Source organism: Oncorhynchus mykiss, chromosome 8, assembly GCF_013265735.2.
Source record: "Oncorhynchus mykiss isolate Arlee chromosome 8, USDA_OmykA_1.1, whole genome shotgun sequence".
NCBI lineage: Eukaryota > Metazoa > Chordata > Actinopteri > Salmoniformes > Salmonidae > Oncorhynchus > Oncorhynchus mykiss.
The window spans coordinates 86,775,438-86,796,538 of record NC_048572.1 but is presented as its reverse complement, the minus strand read 5'-3'; the positions used below and the strand labels follow the sequence as shown (position 1 = coordinate 86,796,538).

The 21,101-nt window shown below is 46.3% G+C and overlaps 1 protein-coding gene across 8 annotated transcripts in view; it reads left to right on the top strand.

Moving 5' to 3' along the window:
* The window catches only part of LOC110530853 (rho GTPase-activating protein 29), an 82,021-nt gene extending 60,920 nt beyond the window's left edge, over window positions 1–21,101 (top strand). For 7 of the 8 annotated variants that reach the window (XM_036986631.1, XM_036986628.1, XM_036986629.1 and 4 more), the window contains 12 exons: window positions 3,598–3,758; window positions 6,946–7,077; window positions 11,668–11,766; window positions 13,146–13,309; window positions 14,093–14,281; window positions 16,076–16,213; window positions 16,355–16,686; window positions 17,228–17,360; window positions 17,764–18,027; window positions 18,873–19,031; window positions 19,213–19,368; window positions 19,542–21,101. In XM_036986631.1, coding sequence (XP_036842526.1) covers window positions 3,598–3,758; window positions 6,946–7,077; window positions 11,668–11,766; window positions 13,146–13,309; window positions 14,093–14,281; window positions 16,076–16,213; window positions 16,355–16,686; window positions 17,228–17,360; window positions 17,764–18,027; window positions 18,873–19,031; window positions 19,213–19,368; window positions 19,542–20,918 — 3,304 coding nt within the window. In that variant the 3' untranslated portion in view covers window positions 20,919–21,101. The remainder of the gene's footprint in view (window positions 1–3,597; window positions 3,759–6,945; window positions 7,078–11,667; window positions 11,767–13,145; window positions 13,310–14,092; window positions 14,282–16,075; window positions 16,214–16,354; window positions 16,687–17,227; window positions 17,361–17,763; window positions 18,028–18,872; window positions 19,032–19,212; window positions 19,369–19,541) is intronic. The other variant, XM_036986630.1, reaches the window with a different exon arrangement.

The following is a 21,101-nucleotide window of genomic DNA, read 5'->3' as shown; positions in this document are numbered from 1 at the left end:
TCACTGTCCGTGTACAGTAGTACTGACTCCTCACAAAGAGTAACACTATGAGACAGAGAGAGAAAGAGAGCTAGAAGGGGTGTGAGGGGTTTGGGGGAGAGAGAGTTAGGGAGAGAGAGTAGGGAGGGAGAGAGAGAGTAGTAGGGAGAGAGAGTAGGGAGAGAGAGAGAGTAGTAGGGAGAGAGTTGAATTCGAGCCCTTCCTGAGGAAATAACTGTGGAGAGCACTGAATGTAGCACAGTAGATTGAGTGTGGGATTCTGGCTCAGCGTTTTGAACTAGCTCAAAAAGTTCAGCGCTCTACTTGAGTGATTAAATCAATGTTTCTTAAAGGGAACATGTACAGTGCCTTGCGAAAGTATTCGGCCCCCTTGAACTTTGCGACCTTTTGCCACATTTCAGGCTTCAAACATAAAGATATAAAACTGTATTTTTTTGTGAAGAATCAACAACAAGTGGGACACAATCATGAAGTGGAACGACATTTATTGGATATTTCAGACTTTTTTAACAAATCAAAAACTGAAAAATTGGGCGTGCAAAATTATTCAGCCCCCTTAAGTTAATACTTTGTAGCGCCACCTTTTTCTGCGATTACAGCTGTAAGTCGCTTGGGGTATGTCTCTATCAGTTTTGCACATCGAGAGACTGACATTTTTTCCCATTCCTCCTTGCAAAACAGCTCGAGCTCAGTGAGGTTGGATGGAGAGCATTTGTGAACAGCAGTTTTCAGTTCTTTCCACAGATTCTCGATTGGATTCAGGTCTGGACTTTGACTTGGCCATTCTAACACCTGGATATGTTTATTTTTGAACCATTCCATTGTAGATTTTGCTTTATGTTTTGGATCATTGTCTTGTTGGAAGACAAATCTCCGTCCCAGTCTCAGGTCTTTTGCAGACTCCATCAGGTTTTCTTCCAGAATGGTCCTGTATTTGGCTCCATCCATCTTCCCATCAATTTTAACCATCTTCCCTGTCCCTGCTGAAGAAAAGCAGGCCCAAACCATGATGCTGCCACCACCATGTTTGACAGTGGGGATGGTGTGTTCAGGGTGATGAGCTGTGTTGCATTTACGCCAAACATAACGTTTTACCAACTGTCTGTCTACATCTGTCCAATGTATGTCCAATACCGGTAAAAAGTTTTAGGTACATTCAAGGGTTTTTCTTCATTTTTACTATTTTCTACATTGTATAATAATAGTGAAGACATCAAAACTGGAATCATGTAGTAACCCAAAAAGTGTTAAACCAGTCAAAATATATTTTATATTTGACATTCTTCAAATAGCCACCTTTTGCCTTGATGACTGCTTTGCACACTTTTGGCATTCTCTCAACCAGCTTCATGAGGTAGTCACCTGGAATGCATTTCAATTAACAGGTGTGCCGTCTTAAAAGTACATTTATGGAATTTCTTTCCTTCTTAATGCGTTTGAGCCAATCAGTTGTGTTGTGACAAGGTAGGGGTGGTATAGGTATAGGGTATAGCCCTATTTGGTAAAAGACCAAGTCCATATAATGGCAAGAACAGCTCAAATAAGCAAGGAGAAACGACAATCCATCATTACTTTAAGACATGAAGGTCAGTCAATCCGGAAAATGTCAAGAACTTTGAAAGTTTCTTCAAGTGCAGTCACAAATACCATCAAGCACTATGATGAAACTGGCTCTTATGAGGACCGCCACAGGAAAGGAAGACCCAGAGTTACCTCTGCTGCAGAGGATAAGTTCATTAGAGTTACCAGCCTCAGAATTTGCAACAACTAAAGCAGGAAGTACCAGTGACTCGGTCTTAAAAAAAAAAATGGTCAGATGAAGCAGATGCTAAGCTACAGGACACACTGATCTAAAGGGTAGAGCAGCCGCTTTCAAGGAGCGGGACTCTAACCCTGATGCTTATAAGAAATCCCGCTATGCCCTCTGACGAACCATCAAACAGGCAAAGAGTCAATTCAGGACTAAGATTGAATCATACTACACCGGCCACACCGGACACACCACCAATGCTCGTCTTATGTGGCAGGGCCTGCAAACCATTACAGACTACAAAGGGAAAACCAGCCGTAAGCTGCCCAGTGACACGAGCCTACCAGACGAGCTAAATGAGTAATATGCTCACTTCAAAGCAAGCAACACTGAAGCATGCATGAGAGCACCAGCTGTTCCGGACAACTGCGTGATCCCACTCTCCATAGCCGATGTGAGTAAGACCTTTTAAACAGGTCAACATTCACAAGGCCGCAGGGCGAGACGGATTACCAGGACGTATTCTCCGAGCATGCGCTGACCAACTGGCAGGTGTCTTCACTGACATTTTCAACCTCTCCCTGTCCGAGTCTGTAATACTAACATGTTTCAAGCAGACCACCATAGTCCCTGGGTCCAAGAACACTAAGGTAAACTGCCTAAATGACTACCCTTGTCCCGTCTCTGCAACTCCCATATGGACTCGGGAGAGTCGACGGTCGAGAGCCAATGCTTCCTCTGAAAACACGGTCCTGCCAAGCCGCACTGCTTTTTTTACACACTGCTCGCTTAACCAGGAATCCAGCCACACAAAGGACATGAGGAAGGAAGGAAACACCGTACAGCATGCATTCGCCCGGCCTGCCACCTCTCTAGAGCGCGATGGGACAAGAACATTCCTTCCCCTAACCCGGATGACACTGGGCCGGTGGGCGGCCGGCTGCGACACAACCTGGGATCGAACCCTGGGTTTAAAGGGACGCTTATAGCACTGCGATGCAGTGCCTTAGACCGCGGCTCCACTCGGGAGGCCCTGTAAATTAGGTATTTCTGTTTTATTTTTAATACGTTTGCAAACATGTCTAAAAAACCTGTTTTCGCTTTGTCATTATGGGGTATTGTGATGTCATTATGGGGTATTGTGATGTCATTATGGGGTATTGTGACGTCATTATGGGGTATTGTGATGTCATTATGGGGTATTGTGATGTCAGTATGGGGTATTGTGATGTCATTATGGGGTATTGTGCTGTCATTATGGGGTATTGTGATGTCATTATGGGGTATTGTGATGTCATTATGGGGTATTTTGTGTAGATTGATGAGGGGAAAAGGTTGCAAAGTAACAAAATGTGGAAAAAGTCAAGGGGTCTGAATACTTTCCGAATGCACTGTACAAACCAGGGTAGTCCTCATCCTGTTGTTGTTGCTGCTGCTGGGAGGCCTGTGGGCGTCCTAGGGGGAAATAGTCTCAAACTGTTTGGACACGACAGACAGAAGTTGGCAGATGGGCTGTATCGACTTCAGACGAGTCCCAAGGGTTCGTAAAGCAGGTCAAGCCATTTTGAACGTGACCTGACAATTTTGTGAGAAGACAGATTTGGTCTGACAAACAAACTTTCACCGCAGATGCTAAAGTGTGACAAAGGCGTATTTGGTGGATAGAAACGCATTCAATGCAACAAAAAACAACAGACACTGTATCTCTACCTTAAACTGACACATGTTTATGGGAATTTTCTTATTATGCTAATTTGATTCCAGTGGGGGCACGGCCATCGACCTTGGGTGGGTTAAACTTGCCCCTCCAAGTTAATATTTAACAGTCTTTCTGCCTCCCCCTCCAGGTTTCCTGTGTTCAACAAGCGTTCAACGGGCAGCACCAGTTCCCATAGTAACCTGTCGCAGGTGTCCCTCATCTCTGGTGATGTCCTGAGTGGCGACGAGGTGGATAGTCCTCTGGGGTCACGACCTGGGGAAAGGTCCAACAGCGCCACGGACATACAAGGTACAGAGACACAGTCAGACAATAGTAGTAAACAAAACCTCTACCCAACACAATATAAGGTACAGTACCTCTACCCAACACAATACAAGGTACAGTACCTCTACCCAACACAATACAAGGTACAGTACCTCTACCCAACACAATACAAGGTACCGTACCTCTACCCAACCCAACACAAGGTACAGTACCTCTACACAACACAAGGTACAGTACCTCTACCCAACACAAGGTACAGTACCTCTACCCAAAACAACACAAGGTACAGTACCTCTACCCAACACAAGGTACAGTACCTCTACCCAAAACAACACAAGGTACAGTACCTCTACCCAACACAAGGTACAGTACCTCTACCCAACACAACACAAGGTACAGTACCTCTACCCAACACAAGTTACAGTACCTCTACCCAACACAACACAAGGTACAGTACCTCTACCCAACACAATACAAGGTACAGTACCTCTACCCAACACAATACAAGGTACAGTACCTCTACCCAACACAACACAAGGTACAGTACCTCTACCCAACACAACACAAGGTACAGTACCTCTACCCAACACAAGTTACAGTACCTCTACCCAACACAACACAAGGTACAGTACCTCTACCCAACACAAGGTACAGTACCTCTACCCAACACAATACAAGGTACAGTACCTCTACCCAACACAATACAAGGTACAGTACCTTACCCAACACAATACATGGTACAGTACCTCTACCCAACACAATACAAGGTACAGTACCTCTACCCAACACAACACAAGGTACAGTACCTCTACCCAACACAATACAAGGTACAGTACCTCTAACCAACACAATACAAGGTACAGTATCTCTACACAATCCAATGTACAGCACCTTACCCAACACAATACAAGGTACAGTACCTCTACCCAACACAACACAAGGTACAGTAACCTCTACCCAACACAACACAAGGTACAGTACCACTACCCAACACAACACAAGGTACAGTACCACTACCCAACACAAGGTACAGTACCACTACCCAACACAACACAAGGTACAGTACCTCTACCCAACACAACACAAGGTACAGTACCTCTACCCAACACAAGGTACAGTACCTCTACCCAACACAAGGTACAGTACCTCTACCCAACACAAGGTACAGTACCTCTACCCAACACAACACAAGGTACAGTACCTCTACCCAACACAACACAAGGTACAGTACCTCTACCCAACACAAGTTACAGTACCTCTAACCAACACAATACAAGGTACAGTATCTCTACACAATACAATGTACAGCACCTTACCCAACACAATACAAGGTACAGTACCTCTACCCAACACAAAGTACAGTACCTCTACCCAACACAAGGTACAGTATCTCTACCCAACACAAGGTACAGTACCTCTACCCAACACAATACAAGGTACAGTACCTCTACCCAACACAAGGTACAGTACCTCTACCCAACACAATACAAGATACAGTATCTCTACCCAACACAATAAAAGGTACAGTACCTCTACCCAACACAATACAAGGTGCAGTACCTCTACCCAACACAATACAAGGTACAGTACCTCTACCCAACACAATACAAGGTACAGTACCTCTACCCAACACAACACAAGGTACAAAACCACTACCCAACACAACACAAGGTACTGTACCTCTACCCAACACAATACAAGGTACAGTACCTCTACCCAACACAATACAAGGTACAGTATCTCTACACAATACAATGTACAGTACCTCTACCCAACACAACACAAGGTACAGTACCTCTACCCAACACAACACAAGGTACAGTACCTCTACCCAACACAACACAAGGTACTGTACCTCTACCCAACACAACACAAGGTACAGTACCTCTACCCAACACAACACAAGGTACAGTACCTCTACACAACACAATACAAGGTACAGTACCTCTACACAACACAATACAAGGTACAGTACCTCTACCCAACACAATACATGGTACAGTACCTCTACCCAACACAACACAAGGTACAGTACCTCTACACAACACAATACAAGGTACAGTACCTCTACCCAACACAACACAAGGTACAGTACCTCTACCCAACACAAGGTACAGTACCTCTACCCAACACAATACAAGGTACAGTACCTCTACCCAACACAATACAATGTACAGTACCTCTACCCAACACAATACAAGGTACAGTACCTCTACAGTTGGTATACTGTAGCCAGACAGTTGGTATACTGCAGCCAGACAGTTGGTATACTGCAGCCAGACAGTTGGTATACTGTAGCCAGACAGTTGGCATGCTGTAGCCAGACTGTAGCCAGACAGTTGGTATGCTGTAGCCAGACAGTTGGTATACTGTAGCCAGACAGTTGGTATGCTGTAGCCAGACAGTTGGTATGCTGTAGCCAGATAGTTGGTATGCTGTAGCCAGACTGTAGCCAGACAGTTGGTATGCTGTAGCCAGACAGTTGGTATGCTGTAGCCAGACAGTTGGTATACTGTAGCCAGACAGTTGGTATACTGTAGCCAGACCGTTGGTATACTGTAGCCAGACCGTTGGTATACTGTAGCCAGACAGTTGGTATACTGTAGCCAGACAGTTGGTATATTGTAGCCAGATAGTTGGTATGCTGTAGCCAGACTGTAGCCAGACAGTTGGTATACTGTAGCCAGATAGTTGGTATGCTGTAGCCAGACTGTAGCCAGACAGTTGGCCCGGAGCAGGTCAGGTGAGGATAGGGCGATTATAACATTTAGTTTTTCTCTCTGCCTGTTTGGAAGCGTCCGTTAGTAAGCTTTTTACTGTTTGTCTACACCTGTTGTTTACAAAGCATGCGACAAGTAAGATTAGGGCGTAAACTGTCCATGACTCTGATTGGCCAAATCCAAATGAACCCGTACACACAAGAAATGTTATGATACACAGGGTTCTCGCCAGGATGTTTTAACAAGGAGGTGCTGCTGACTGGCTGGGGAGGGGGAATTTCCTGTAATCTAGAGCAAAACATATTTTTTTAAGTGTCTCAGCGCATCTCTTACATTCTTTGGGGAGAACCCTGACACAAAATATTTGTATCTTAGAGAACCTGATGGCCAATTACCATATTGCTAATACCTATCTCTCTTTTTCTCTTCCTCTCCTATCGCTTCTCTCTTTCCTCCCCTCTCGTCTCTCGTCTCGGTTCTCTCTCCTCCAGGTCTGAGAGGGGGACAGGGCCCGTTGAGAGCCTGGGCATCAGGTGTCCAGGACAGGGGGATGTGTAGTGACTCAGAGAGTGCTGGAGGCAGCAGTGAGTCCCAATCCATGGACTCCCCCACAGCGAGCCCAGGTAAAAACATGAACCAAAACAACACTAGATAAGGGAACATGAACCAACACAACACCAAATAAGAACATGAACCAACACAACACCAGATAAGAACATGAACCAACACAACACCAGATAAGAACATGAACCAACACAACACCAGATAAGAACATGAACCAACACAACACCAGATAAGAACATGAACCAACACAACACCAGATAAGAACATGAACCAACACAACACCAGATAAGAACATGACACAGCCCAGCACTGGCCTTATCAGTAGGGCCCAATAGTTTCTGCTGACCATGTGACCTCACTAGGAAAAACTCCAGGCCCTATTTATAGGTAGGGCTGTGTTTTGGCACCAAAATACAGTGTATATATACATATCAAATACAGAAGTGCAAGGTGGCACCGACAGAGATGGTCGCCTCGTTTCGAGTCCTTAGGAAACTTTGCAGTATTTCGTTTTTTTTTTATGTATTATTTATTACATTGTTACCCCAGGAAATCTTAAGTCTTATTACATACAGCCGGGAGGAACTATTGGATATAAGAGCAACGTCAACTTACCAACATTATGACCAGGAATACGACTTTCCCGAAGCGGATCCTCTGTTCGGACCACCACCCAGGACAATGGATCTAATCCCAGAAGCCGTCCCAAAACAATGGCGCCGCAGAAGGGACAGACGGCGCGGCCTTCTGGTCAGGCTCCGTAGATGTGCACATCGTCCAACGCTCCCCAGTATACTACTCGCCAATGTCAAGTCTCTTGACAACACGGTAGACGAAATTCGAGCAAGGGTTGCCTTTCAGAGAGACATCAGAGATTGTAACATTCTCTGGGTCACGGAAACTTGGCTCTCTCTGGATATGTTGTCGGAATCGGTTCAGCCGCCGGGCTTCTCCATGCATCGTGCTGACAGAGAAACTCCTCTCTATGGAAGAGGAAGGGTGGTGGTGTATGCTTCATGATTAACAACTCATGGTGTAATCATAATAACATACAGGAACTCAAGTCCTTCTCCTCACCCGACCTAGAATTCCTTACAATCAAATGCCGGCCATATTACCTCCAAAGAGAATTCTCGTCAGTTATCATCACAGCTGTGTACATTCCCCCTGAAGCAGACACCATGACGGCCCTCAAGGAACTTCACTGGACTCTATGTAAACTGGAAACCACATATCCTGAGGCTGCATTTATTGTAGCTGGGGATTTTAACAAGGCTAATTTGAGAACAAGGCTACCTAAATTCTATCAGCATATTGATTGTAGTACTCGCGGGGGTAATACACTCATCCTCTGCTACTCTACCTTCCGCGATGCATACAAAGCCCTCCCCCGCCCTCCCTTCGGCCAATCCGACCACGACGCCATCTAGCTCCTACCGTTTTATAGGCAGAAACTCAAACAGGGTGTACCAGTGACAAGAACCATTCAACGCTGGTCTGACCAATCAAAATCCACGCTTCAAAATTGTTTTGATCACGCGGACTGGTATATGTTCCAGTCAGCCTCAGAGAATAACATCGACCTATACGCTGACTCGGTGAGTTTATAAGGAAGTGTATAGGAGATGCTGTACCCACTGTGACTATTAAAACCTACCCTAACCAGAAACCGTGGGTGGATGGCGGCATTCGTGCAAAACTGAAAGTGCGTACCACCGCATTTTACCAGCAGCACACCACCCTGCATACCACTGCTGGCTTGCTTCTGAAGCTAAGCAGGGTTGGTCTTGGTCAGTTCCTGGATGGGAGACCAGATGCTGCTGGAAGTGGTGTTGGAGGGCCAGTAGGAGGCACTCTTTCCTTTGGTCTAAAGAAATATCCCAATACCCCAGGGTAGTGATTGGGGACACTGCCATGTGTAGGGTGCTGTCTTTCGGATGGGATGTTAATCGGGTGTCCTGACTCTGAGGTCAGTAAAGATCCCATGGCACTTATCGTAAGAGTAGGGGTGTTAACCCCGGTGTCCTGGCTAAATTCCCAATCTGGCCCTCAAACCATCACGGTCACCTAATAATCCCCAGTTTAGAATTGGCTCATTCATCCCCCTCCTCTCCCCTGTAACTATTCCCCAGGTCGTTGCTGCAAATTCCAGACTAAAAACCTTATTTGCCCGCTTTGAGGATAATACAGTGCCACTATCGCGGCCCGCTAACAAGGATTGTGCCTCTCCTTCTCCGTGACCAACGTGAGTAAAACATTTGAACGTGTTAACCCTCGCAAGGCTGCTGGCCCAGACGGCATCCTAAGCCGTGTTCTCAGAGCATGAGCAGACCAGCTGGCTGGTGTGTTTACGGACATATTCAATATCTCTCTATCCCAGTCTGCTGTCCCCACATGCTTCAAGAGGGCCACCATTATTCCTGTACCCAAGAAGGCAAAGATAACTGAACTAAATTACTATCGCCTGTAGCACTCACTTCTGTCATCATGAAGTGCAACTCAATCATCAAGCAACCCCGCAACCCCGCAACCCCGCAACCATCCAGAAGGTGCTTCAAAGCAGGGACCGAGCGACTGAAAAACAGCTTCTATCTCAAGGCCATCAGACTGTTAAACAGCAATCACTAACTCAGAGTGGCTGCTGCCTACATTGAGACCCAATCACTGGCCACTTTAATAAATGGATCACTAGTCACTTTAATGCCACTTTAATAATGTTTACATATCTTACACTATATACATATGATATGAGTAATGTATTTTATACCATCTATTGCACCTTGCCTATGCCCAGATTTGTGTGTATTAGGTAGTTGTTGAGGAATTGTTAGATTACTTGTTAGATATTACTGCACTGTCGGAACTAGAAGCACACGCATTTCACTAAACTCGCATTAACATCTGCTAACCATGTGTATGTTACCAATAACATCTGCTAACCATGTGTATGTGACCAATAACATCTGCTAACCATGTGACCAATAACATCTACTAACCATGTGACCAATAACATCTGCTAACCATGTGACCAATAACATCTGCTAACCATGTGACCAATAACATCTGCTAACCATGTGACCAATAACATCTGCTAACCATGTGACCAATAACATCTGCTAACCATGTGACCAATAACATCTGCTAACCATGTGTATGTTACCATTAACTGAGGATCCACCCCCCCCCCCCCCCCCCCGGGTCTTAGAAATATTTAACCTCCACACATTAACAAGTCCAATAGCTCAAATGAAAGATAAACACCTTGTTCATCTAGCCAGCGTGTCGGATTTCTAAAATGTTTTACGGCGAAAACATAGCACATATTTATGTTAGACCACCACCAAAACAAAGGCAGCCATTTTGTACCACAAATGATAAAATGACAAAAATCAGGATTTAAAAAAAAATAATTCACTAACCTCTTGAAAATCTTCATCAGATGACAGTCATATGACATGTTACACAGTACATTTATGTTTTGTTCGATAATATGCATATTTATATCCTTAAATCTCGGTTTACATTGACGCCATGTTCAGAACTGCCTCTAAAATATCCGGAGGAATTATAGAAAGCTACGCCAGATAACAGAAATACTCATCATAAACTTTGACTAAAGATACATGTTCTACATATAATTAAAAATATACACTGGTTCTTAATGCAACCGCTGTGTCACATTTTTTTTTTTAACGTTACGGAAAAAGCCTAACATTGCAATAATCTGAGACTGCGCTCAGACGTAACAATATTTCTCCGCCATGTTGGAGTCAAAAGAAATACAAAATTACAACATAAATATTCCCTTACCTTTGATGGTCTTCGATCAGAATGTAGTGGAAGGAGTCCTACTTCAACAATGAATCGTTGTGTTTCATAATGTTCAATTCTAGTGTCCATGTAGTAGCATCTGCTACCACTTTCAGCTCAAATGCCCAAAAAATGACTTCTGGTCCAGAATAATTATGCATCAAAACTTCCAAATTACATATTACAGGTCGACGAAACTGGTCAAACTAAGTGCAGAATCAATCTTCAGGATGTTATAAACGTACAAAATGAATATCATTCCAACAGGGACATCCTAGTTCATCTCGGGCTGATTGGAACACAGGAAGCACTCTTTCCCAAGCGCGCCTTCACGCACATGAAAATCTTTGCGACACTTACAACTTTTCATCCCATTAGGTCAAAGTTCACAGCATATGCTCCATTCCATTCAACTAGAGGACATCTAGTGAAAGACATAGGAAGTGTTTCCAGATCCATAACTTGTTGGGAAGGGAGGGGGCGATGACGTCAAAGTTGCCCCCAACTTTCAGGATTCCAAAACTAGTTTGGAAGATTGCCTGCCCTGTGAGTTCTGTTATACTCACAGACATAATTGAAACGGTTTTAGAAGCTTCAGAGTGTTTTCTATCCAATAATAATAATAATATGCATATATTAGCAATTTAGGACAGATTTTGATGCAGTTCACTATGGGCACGCAATTCATCCAAAGGGGAAATACTGCCCCCTATCCTTAACAAGTTTTAACATGTTATTAGATTTGATGTTTAATCTGTGTTTTCAGTGTTAAATGAGTGGTTTGCACTATAGAGTTCCACGTATGATGTTTGAGGATGTGTTTTACTTTCTGCTCTCAGGTGACTTTAAACGCAGACTACCCAGAACCCCCTCCACTGGCACTATGTCCTCGGCAGACGACCTCGATGAGAGACAGCCACCTTCACCCTCAGACAATGGTAAGAGAGAGAGTGTCTGTCTAAAGAGCTGTCATTAATACAGCCAAGGTCTGAAGTTGTTCTGGTCAGTTTTGGTGTGTGCGTCGTTGCCGTGTCTCTGTGTATCTCTGCATGTGTGAGGACCGGTGAGCTTCAACCCTCACACTAAATGTTTTTTTTTGTGTTTTTTTACTCTGTGCACAGCTGTAGGGATGAGGTGTGTTGGTTTTGGCTTGCGGCCACAGCTAGCTAGTTCCTGTCTTTAGCCTGAACTCTCTCCCTGCAGGGGAATGTGTTATTTTTTGATCAACTCTTTGTTGTTCGAGGCATCCTGGACTTCTGCTACTGTTAAAACCAACTCAATACCACCACTAATCCTCTCTGGGTTATTATTAATGTGGATATTAAATTATAAGGATAATTAATTAATATGATTAGATCAATGGAGGTTGTTGGAATATTTCTGTAAAGTAGTTCTGAATGTGTATCCCAGGTATAAATGAATTGTTCATGACACAAGGATCAAGTGTTTGATTATTCACTTAATGTCCAATAAGGCTGTTCTATTACGTTCCTAAAACAACAATGATTATTCATTGTATATGTTTGGTGAAGATTAGGGAAAGTAATGTGGAGTTCCCCCCCCCCCTCTCTCTCTCTCTCCCCCCCTCTCTCTCCTCCCCCCCTCTCTCTCTCTCCCCCCCCTCTCTCCCCCCTCTCTCTCTCTCTCCCACCCCTCTCTCTCTCTCTCTCCCTACCTACCCTCATTCCCACACAACCCCCCCTCTCTCTCTCCCCTCCCTCCCTCACTCCCCCTCTCTCTCTCCCTACCTCCCCTCATTCCCACACAACCCCCCCCTCTCTCTCTCCCCTCCCTCCCTCACTCCCCCTCTCTCTCTCCCTACCTCCCCTCATTCCCACACAACCCCCCCTCTCTCTCTCTATCTCCCCTTCTCTCCTCTCTCTCTCTCTCTCTCCCTCCCTCTCTCTCTCCCACCTCTCTCTCCCCCTCCCTCCCTCACTCCCCCCCTCTCTCTCTCCCTTCCTCCCCTCATTCCCCCCCTCTCTCTCTCCCACCCCCTCTCTCTCTCTCTCTCCCTACCTCCCCTCATTCCCCCCCTCTCTCTCTCCCACCCCCCCCTCTCTCTCTCTCCCTACCTCCCCTCATTCCCTCCCCCCCTCCCCCTCTCTCTCTCCCACCCCCCCTCTCTCTCTCTCCCTACCTCCCCTCATCCCCCCCATCTCTCTCTATCTCCCCCTCTCTCCCTCTCTCTCACTCTCTCTCTCTCTCTCTCTCTCTCTCTCCCTACCTCCCCTCATTCCCCCCAACCCCCCTCTCTCTCTTTCTTCCCCCCCCTCTCTCTATCTCCCCCCTCTCTCGCTCCCCCTTCCCCTCCCAGGTCTGGGTGAGATGGTGACAGAGACAGCCAGTTCACCAGGTCCGTTTCGTAATGCCCAGATGTCCAAGGCATCTCAGACACACAAGCTGAGGAAACTCAGAGCTCCGTCTAAATGCAGGGAGTGTGACAGTCTGGTGGTGTTCCACGGAGCAGAATGTGAAGAGGTGGAAATACAAGCTCACACACACACACACACACACACACACACACACACACACACACACACACACACACACACACACACACAAGCTGAGGAAACTCAGAGCTCCGTCTAAATGCAGGGAGTGTGACAGCACCCCCTATTCTAAATATCTATCCTCCAGTCTAATATCTATCCTCCAATCTAGGATCTATCCTCCAATCTAGGATCTATCATCCAGTCTAATATCTATCCTCCAGTCTAATATCTATCCTCCAATCTAGGATCTATCCTCCGATCTAGGATCTATCCTCCAATCTGATATCTATCCTCCGATCTAGGATCTATCCTCCAGTCTAATATCTATCCTCCGATCTAGGATCTATCCTCCAGTCTAATATCTATCCTCCGATCTAGGATCTATCCTCCAGTCTAATATCTATCCTCCGATCTAGGATCTATCCTCCAATCTAATATCTATCCTCCAATATAGGATCTATCCTCCAGTCTAATATCTATCCTCCGATCTAGGATCTATCCTCCAGTCTAATATCTATCCTCCGATCTAGGATCTATCCTCCAATCTAATATCTATCCTCCAATATAGGATCTATCCTCCAGTCTAATATCTATCCTCCAGTCTAATATCTATCCTCCAATCTAGGATCTATCCTCCGATCTAGGATCTATCCTCCAATCTAATATCTATCCTCCGATCTAGGATCTATCCTCCGATCTAATATCTATCCTCCAATCTCAGATCTCTCCTCCAATCAAAGTGTGTTTCTCCCTCTGTCTACTGTCTCAGTGCTCCCTGGCGTGTCATAAGAAGTGTCTGGAGACTCTGGCCATCCAGTGTGGTCATAAGAAACTGCAGGGAAGACTACAGCTGTTTGGGATAGACTTTACCCAGGCAGCGAAGAACAGCCCAGAAGGGATCCCCTTCATTATCAGGAAGTGTACCTCTGAGATAGAGAACAGAGCGCTCAACCTCAAGGTAAAACCCATACTGTTATAAAGCCAAGGTATACTGTGTAACCATAACAACTGACATGTATCTATACAGTCACCACTATAATTATAGGCACCCTTGATAAAGATACTGAGCTATATTGTACTCTCAAAAAACATTTAAACATTTAATTATTCTATGCTAATACAATCGCTTCGAGAAAGAGATGGGGTTGGAAATAATTGGATCCCCTGTTTTCAATACACCAGTACCCTCCCCTTGCGAGGAGAACGACACTGAGCATTTAATTATTTTGTTTAAAACATATTGGGAGGGATTTTAGACTGTTCCCCCATACAGAATCTTTCCAGATCCTTGATATCCTTCGTCTGTTCTTATGGACTGGCCCTCTTCAATTCAAACCACAGGTTTTTAATGGGGTTCAATTCCAGAGACTGAGATGGCCAGTGTAAAATGTTGATTTTGTGGTCAATTTAACCGTTTCTTTGTGCATGTTGATGTGTGCTTGGGGTTATCGTCTTGCTGGAAGAGTCACTTGTGGCCAAGTTTCAGCCTCCTGACAGAGGCGACCAGGTTTTGGGCAAAAATAATTATCCTGGCACTTGGTAAAGTTCATGATGACGTTGACCTTACGAAGAGCCCCAGATCCAAAATAGCAAAACAAAATATCTGTATAAAATATTAAGATTAATTTTTTGGAGCATATATAGCTAAGTATTGGTATAACTTATTTTATACTTAAGCAATAAGAGAACCTCTGGGATTATCGTGTGATAGCTCCCGACGAAAAGAGTACATTTGTTTTATTTCATCTTTCCACCAGACAATATAGTCCAGGCAGTTGTTAGTTCTGAAGTTGCTAACCAAACAGGCTGGTCGTTAATTATTTTAGGATGCTTTGACCCAGTCATTCTATTCATTTCATGTTGCCATGCCAAACAGATCATTAGCATGTAGCTAGCTAGCTAGCAGAGGTTCAATGATTACAAAAGACAAGAACTTCAATAAATAACTAATTAATTAATAATTTTATTATTTATAAATAGGCAACAAGAACTTCATCAAACCAGCTGATTTGTGAAGTCAATAATATATTAATGAAGGATCGCTAGGCCATCTTTACTTCTCCTCTGCTTAGCTAGCCAACTAAAGCTAACACACGATCACATCAAGCAGCAGAAATGACAACAAACTATGTGCGTTTTGGTTTCTTTTACCTTTTCTATTGGAGATTTATTTCGATATATCCATTACAATGATGCTGATAAATGAATTTGCCTGGCTCATAGAAGCTGTCAGTCTTGTCACGTTTATATGCATGGCACGGTGGCCAAAAAACCTGCAACGTGTTGCACAGGTCAGATAGACACACAGTGAGGCTTATATTAACCCCCGTTGTACCAAAATAAATGCTAGGCTAGTAGTATGGGGAAATATTGTGTTGACACTCTTTTTTCCCAGGAGAGATTACGTTTATAAATTGACTGGCTGGGCTGTGGGACAGTGGATTCCAATGGAACTGTTAACAGGCATTACTCATGGAATGTGGGTGATTGTGGTGCTATAACTGTTAAAAGAGATTTAACTTGTTCAGATACACTCCCATTTAAATGAGTTGCCATTCTCATAGTCTCAGTCCAAAGCCATTCTCATAGTCTCAGTCCAAAGCCATTCTCATAGTCTCAGTCCAAAGCCATTCTCATAGTCTCAGTCCAAAGCCATTCTCATAGTCTCTAATGTGCAATACATTAGTGCAATAACTGAAGCTAATGAGCTTTGATGTTAGTGATCTGGTGTATTGTGTGTGTGTTTGTCCAGGGAATCTACCGTGTGAATGGGGCGAAGTCTCGTGTGGAGAAGCTGTGTCAGGCGTTTGAGAACGGCAAAGACTTGGTAGAGCTCTCTGACCTCTCACCCCACGACATTGCCAACGTGCTCAAACTCTACTTGAGACAGGTGGGACACTGTCCACTTCCTGTTTTTTTCTCAATTAAAATGGTGATAAAGAGCATCCTTGTTTTACACTGCTAGATCATTCTTATGTAATAATGTACAACACATTTCCCAAAGATATTGATTGATGAATATCTTCTGTAGTTACCAGAGCCGTTGATCCTGTACCGCTACTATAATGACTTCATCGGATTGGCCAAGGAGAGCCAGAGGGTGATCATCGAAGAGAAGGCTGTAGCCAGGGCCCTCCAGGACCAGGGGCGGACAGGGGGTGAACAACCCCGACCAGGAGGCAACCAGCCTCGGGTAGAGGGAGAGCAGCCTCCCCTGACAACCAGCCAACCTGGAGGAGGAGAGCTGCCCAAACAGCCCAGTATCAAACTCAACAGAGTCATCTTTAAGATTAGAGACCTGTTACGACAGCTTCCTCCTGCACACTACAGGACCCTCTGCTTCCTCATGGCACACCTACATAGGTAAAGAGATGGGTGGAAGCACATGCATGCAGGCACACCCCCTCACACACACCCCCCTCACACCCCCCCCTCACACCCCCCTCCCTCACACACCCCCCTCACACACCCCCCTCACCCCCCCCCCTCACACCCCCCTCACCCCCCCCTCACACCCCCCCCTCACACACCCCACCCCCTCACACCCCCCCCCCTCACACACCCCACCCCCCTCACACACCCCACCCCCCTCACACACCCCACCCCCCTCACACACACCCCCCTCACACACACCCCCCCTCACACACACCCCCCCCTCACACACCCCACCCCCTCACACACACCCCCCCCTCACACAGCCCACCCCCTCACACAGCCCACCCCCTCACACACCCCAACCCCTCACACACACCCCCCCTCACACACCCCACCCCCTCACCCCCCTCCCCCCCCACACCCCCCCTCACACACCCCACCCCCTCACACACCCCACCCCCTCACCTCCCCTCACACACCCCACCCCCTCACACACCCCATTATTTATGTTATTTATCTCTTCCCCTAGGGTGACGGAGCAGGCAGAGGAGAACAAGATGACAGCCAGTAATCTGGGCATTATCTTTGGCCCTACGCTGGTCAAACCCCGACAGACTGACGCAGAGGTCTCCCTCTCTTCTCTGGTTGACTACCCCTACCAGGTGAGTTGCTGTTAACCCTAACCCTACCAGGTATGTACCTGTAGACTACCCCTACCAGGTGAGTTCTAGTTAACCCTAACCCTACCAGGTGAGTTGCTGTTAATCCTAACCCTACCAGGTATGTACCTGTAGACTACCCCTAACGCTACCAGGCACCTGTAGACTACCCCTAACGCTACCAGGTATATGTTCCTGTAGACTACCCCTAACCCTACCATGTATATACCTGTAGACTACCCCTACCAGGTATGTACCTTTAGACTACCCCTAACCCTACCAGGTATATGTACATGTAGACTAACCCCTTATTTTTTTTATAACAGTGTTGCCTGTGAAAGAACTTGAAAACATCTAAATTCTAAACGTTTGTTTTGTCCCCTTTATTGACTGTTGTCCCTCCCAGGCTCTGATGGTGGAGCTGCTGGTACGTCATTTCCAGGTGATCTTTGACTTGTCCAGCCCCTCTTCCCACCCCCCCACCACCACCTCCACGGTGGGCCAGACCTCCCCCCGACTCACCCCTCAGGAGAAGGAGCAGAGACTCAGCCCCTCCTCCTACCCCCCCACCACCACCTCCACGGTGGGCCAGTCCTCCCCCCGACTCACCCCTCAGGAGAAGGAGCAGAGACTCAGCCGCCACTCCACCTCCCTGCTCGACATGAAGGAGGTGAGGAGGTCCAAGTGTCTTTTAAGGATTCAACCGTTTATGCAAAGGGAGGAGGTGAACTCTGAAGTCTCAGGAGCAGTTGGGGGGAGGGATAAGGGTTCATTAGGATCAGAACTTTTTATTATACCAATCAAAGCATAGGTGGCGGTTGTATGAGGGTGTATGAGGGTGTATGAGGGTGTATGAGGGTGTATGAGGGTGTATGAGGTTGTATGAGGGTGTATGAGGGTGTATGAGGGTGTATGAGGGTGTATGAGGGTGTATGTGGTTGTATGAGGTTGTATGAGGGTGTATGTGGTTGTATGAGGTTGTATGAGGTTGTATGAGGTTGTATGAGGTTGTATGAGGTTGTATGAGGGTGTATGAGGGTGTATGAGGTTGTATGAGGTTGTATGAGGGTGTATGAGGTTGTATGAGGGTGTATGAGGTTGTATGAGGTTGTATGAGGGTGTATGAGGGTGTATGAGGGTGTATGAGGTTGTATGAGGGTGTATGTGGTTGTATGAGGTTGTATGAGGGTGTATGTGGTTGTATGAGGTTGTATGAGGTTGTATGAGGTTGTATGAGGGTGTATGAGGGTGTATGAGGGTGTATGAGGTTGTATGAGGGTGTATGAGGTTGTATGAGGGTGTATGAGGGTGTATGAGGGTGTATGAGGGTGTATGTGGTTGTATGAGGGTGTATGTGGTTGTATGAGGTTGTATGAGGGTGTATGAGGGTGTATGTGGTTGTATGAGGTTGTATGAGGGTGTATGAGGGTGTATGTAAAGATTGGCCACCTTGGTTAGAATCAATTGACTGTTTATCTTTGTGGTCGTTCTTTGATGTTCCGAACCGTCTCCAAGCAGAGTGCCAAAGTCGACAAGAGGCACTCGTCAGTCATCCAGTCCTCTCAAACCCTGGATGATGTGAGAGAGGTGAAGACAGACAGGAGAGAGTTAACAGCCGGCTCCTCCTCCTCCGCTGCTGGCTCCTCCTCCTCTGCTGCTGCTGTCTCTGCCTCGGTTAGTTGGTTTGTTTCTGAGTGAGGAGAGTGAAATAGTGAGAGAGTGATTAATTTAGTTATGAAATGTATTTTAACAAGGACAATGCACATAAATGTACTTTTCCGGTTCAACATCAATGCTAAAGTGTCAGAGTTAGGAGTTAGCAACACAACACAACACATTTTATTTTGTCCCGTAGGTCCAGAGATCTACCCTGGTGTTTGGCCGTCCCAGCCTCAACCTCTCCTCCTCTGCTACGGCCCCGAAGGTCAAGCTCCGGCCCCAGCGCGCTAGAATCCTGTCTCGACCAATCAGCATGCCCCTGGAGCGCTTGCCCCTCCCCACCCCCTCACAGGTCACCACCCATCACTTTAACTGCTGTTGTATTCATTGTACATATTGTAATTGTCTTGTGATTGTTTTTTAATGTTGTGTACTATTGTTTTTTTATTTAACTATGGCTGTAAGGATGATGAACCCATTGAACACCATGGGGATTAAATATAGTCATCTCATCTCATCTCTCAGGTGCTCGACAGAAACAGCCGTAACAACAACGCTGCCATCACGTTGGATCCCACCGCTAACACCATCGTGGAGTCAGCCGAGCCGGAGAAGCCTCGGATTGGTGGGGGGTCAAGGGTCAGTACCTATTACATCGACACCCAGCAGGCCGTGCAGCGGAGGCCCTGGGACAGGAAGTACAAACACTACGACGTCACGCCACGCACCGCCATGATCATGGCTAACTTACCGCCGGCCGGTACTGGCCCTGGCCCAAAACCGGGGAAACAGCCGACGATGCCGACACAACTGTCCGTGTCTGGGCCAACCAGCTCTGCTCTCCCATCCAGTAGTAGTTTCAGCACTATATTCCCCAACAACCCATACACAGTGTCGTTGAAGGCTGGCCAGGCGTCCACAAGAGACAGAGAGGAGACTAAGGATAGGCCTAACTCTGCTGCTGGAGGTGGTGGGGAGACCAGAACATCTACCAACTCCCCCATGAAGTTCAGACAACCAAGGATTCTGCAGCCTCCACCCGGAACCTTCTATAAGCCTTCTGGTTATTCAGGCGCCAGAGGCTGGCCATCATTAAGTACCTCTGGGACCACTAGCCTCACCAAAATGTCCCCAACTTCTCCTACTGTTAAAGCCTCTTCCCAGACTTCTCCTACTGTTAAAGCCTCTTCCCAGACTTCTCCTACTGTTAAAACCTCTTCCCAGACTTCTCCTACTGTTAAAACCTCTTCCCAGACTTCTCCTACTGTTAAAACCTCTTCCCAGACTTCTCCTACTGTTAAAACCTCTTCCCAGACTTCTCCTACTGTTAAAACCTCCTCCCAGACTTCTCCTACTGTTAAAGCCTCTTCCCAGACTTCTCCTACTGTTAAAACCTCCTCCCAGACTTCTCCTACTGTTAAAGCCTCTTCCCAGACTTCTCCTACTGTTAAAACCTTCTCACCAACCTCCCCTACTGTTAAAACCTTCTCACCAACCTCCCCTACTGTTAAAATTTTCCCAACCTCCCCTACTGTTAAAACCTTCCCAACCTCCCCTACTGTCACTGCTCCTCTACCCCTCTCTTCCTCCCAATCCTCCAGCATGACTTTCTCCTCTTCTCCTATGGTTACCACCACCACCCCATCCCCTACTGCCACCTACATCCTTCAAACCTCACACCTCCCCACACACACCCTACAGGACTCTGTGGACAGCTCTGTTAGTGTTGACCCCGAGGTCACGACCTCCGCTGACCTTTCCCCCCGCCAGTCCCCTCCCCCTAGCAGCCCAGAGGACCCCAGCTCGACCGAGGTCGTCCCGCTGCAACAAAGACTGAGACCCCGGCCCAGACCCGGCGCTCGCCTGCAGGAGTTAGAACACAGAGAGGCCCATTTTGTCTGAACCGTAAAAGTAGACTTTAGTAGTCTGACATCATCACACACAGACAGGGCCACTTCCTGCTTACAAAAAAAAAAAAAAAAAAACATTGGCCAAGACTGCTGGTATGTCTTTAAGAATAGGGAGGGCATCACTTGGGAAGAACCAATGGTGGAACTGTTGGGAGATATTTGGGAGAACGTTGCT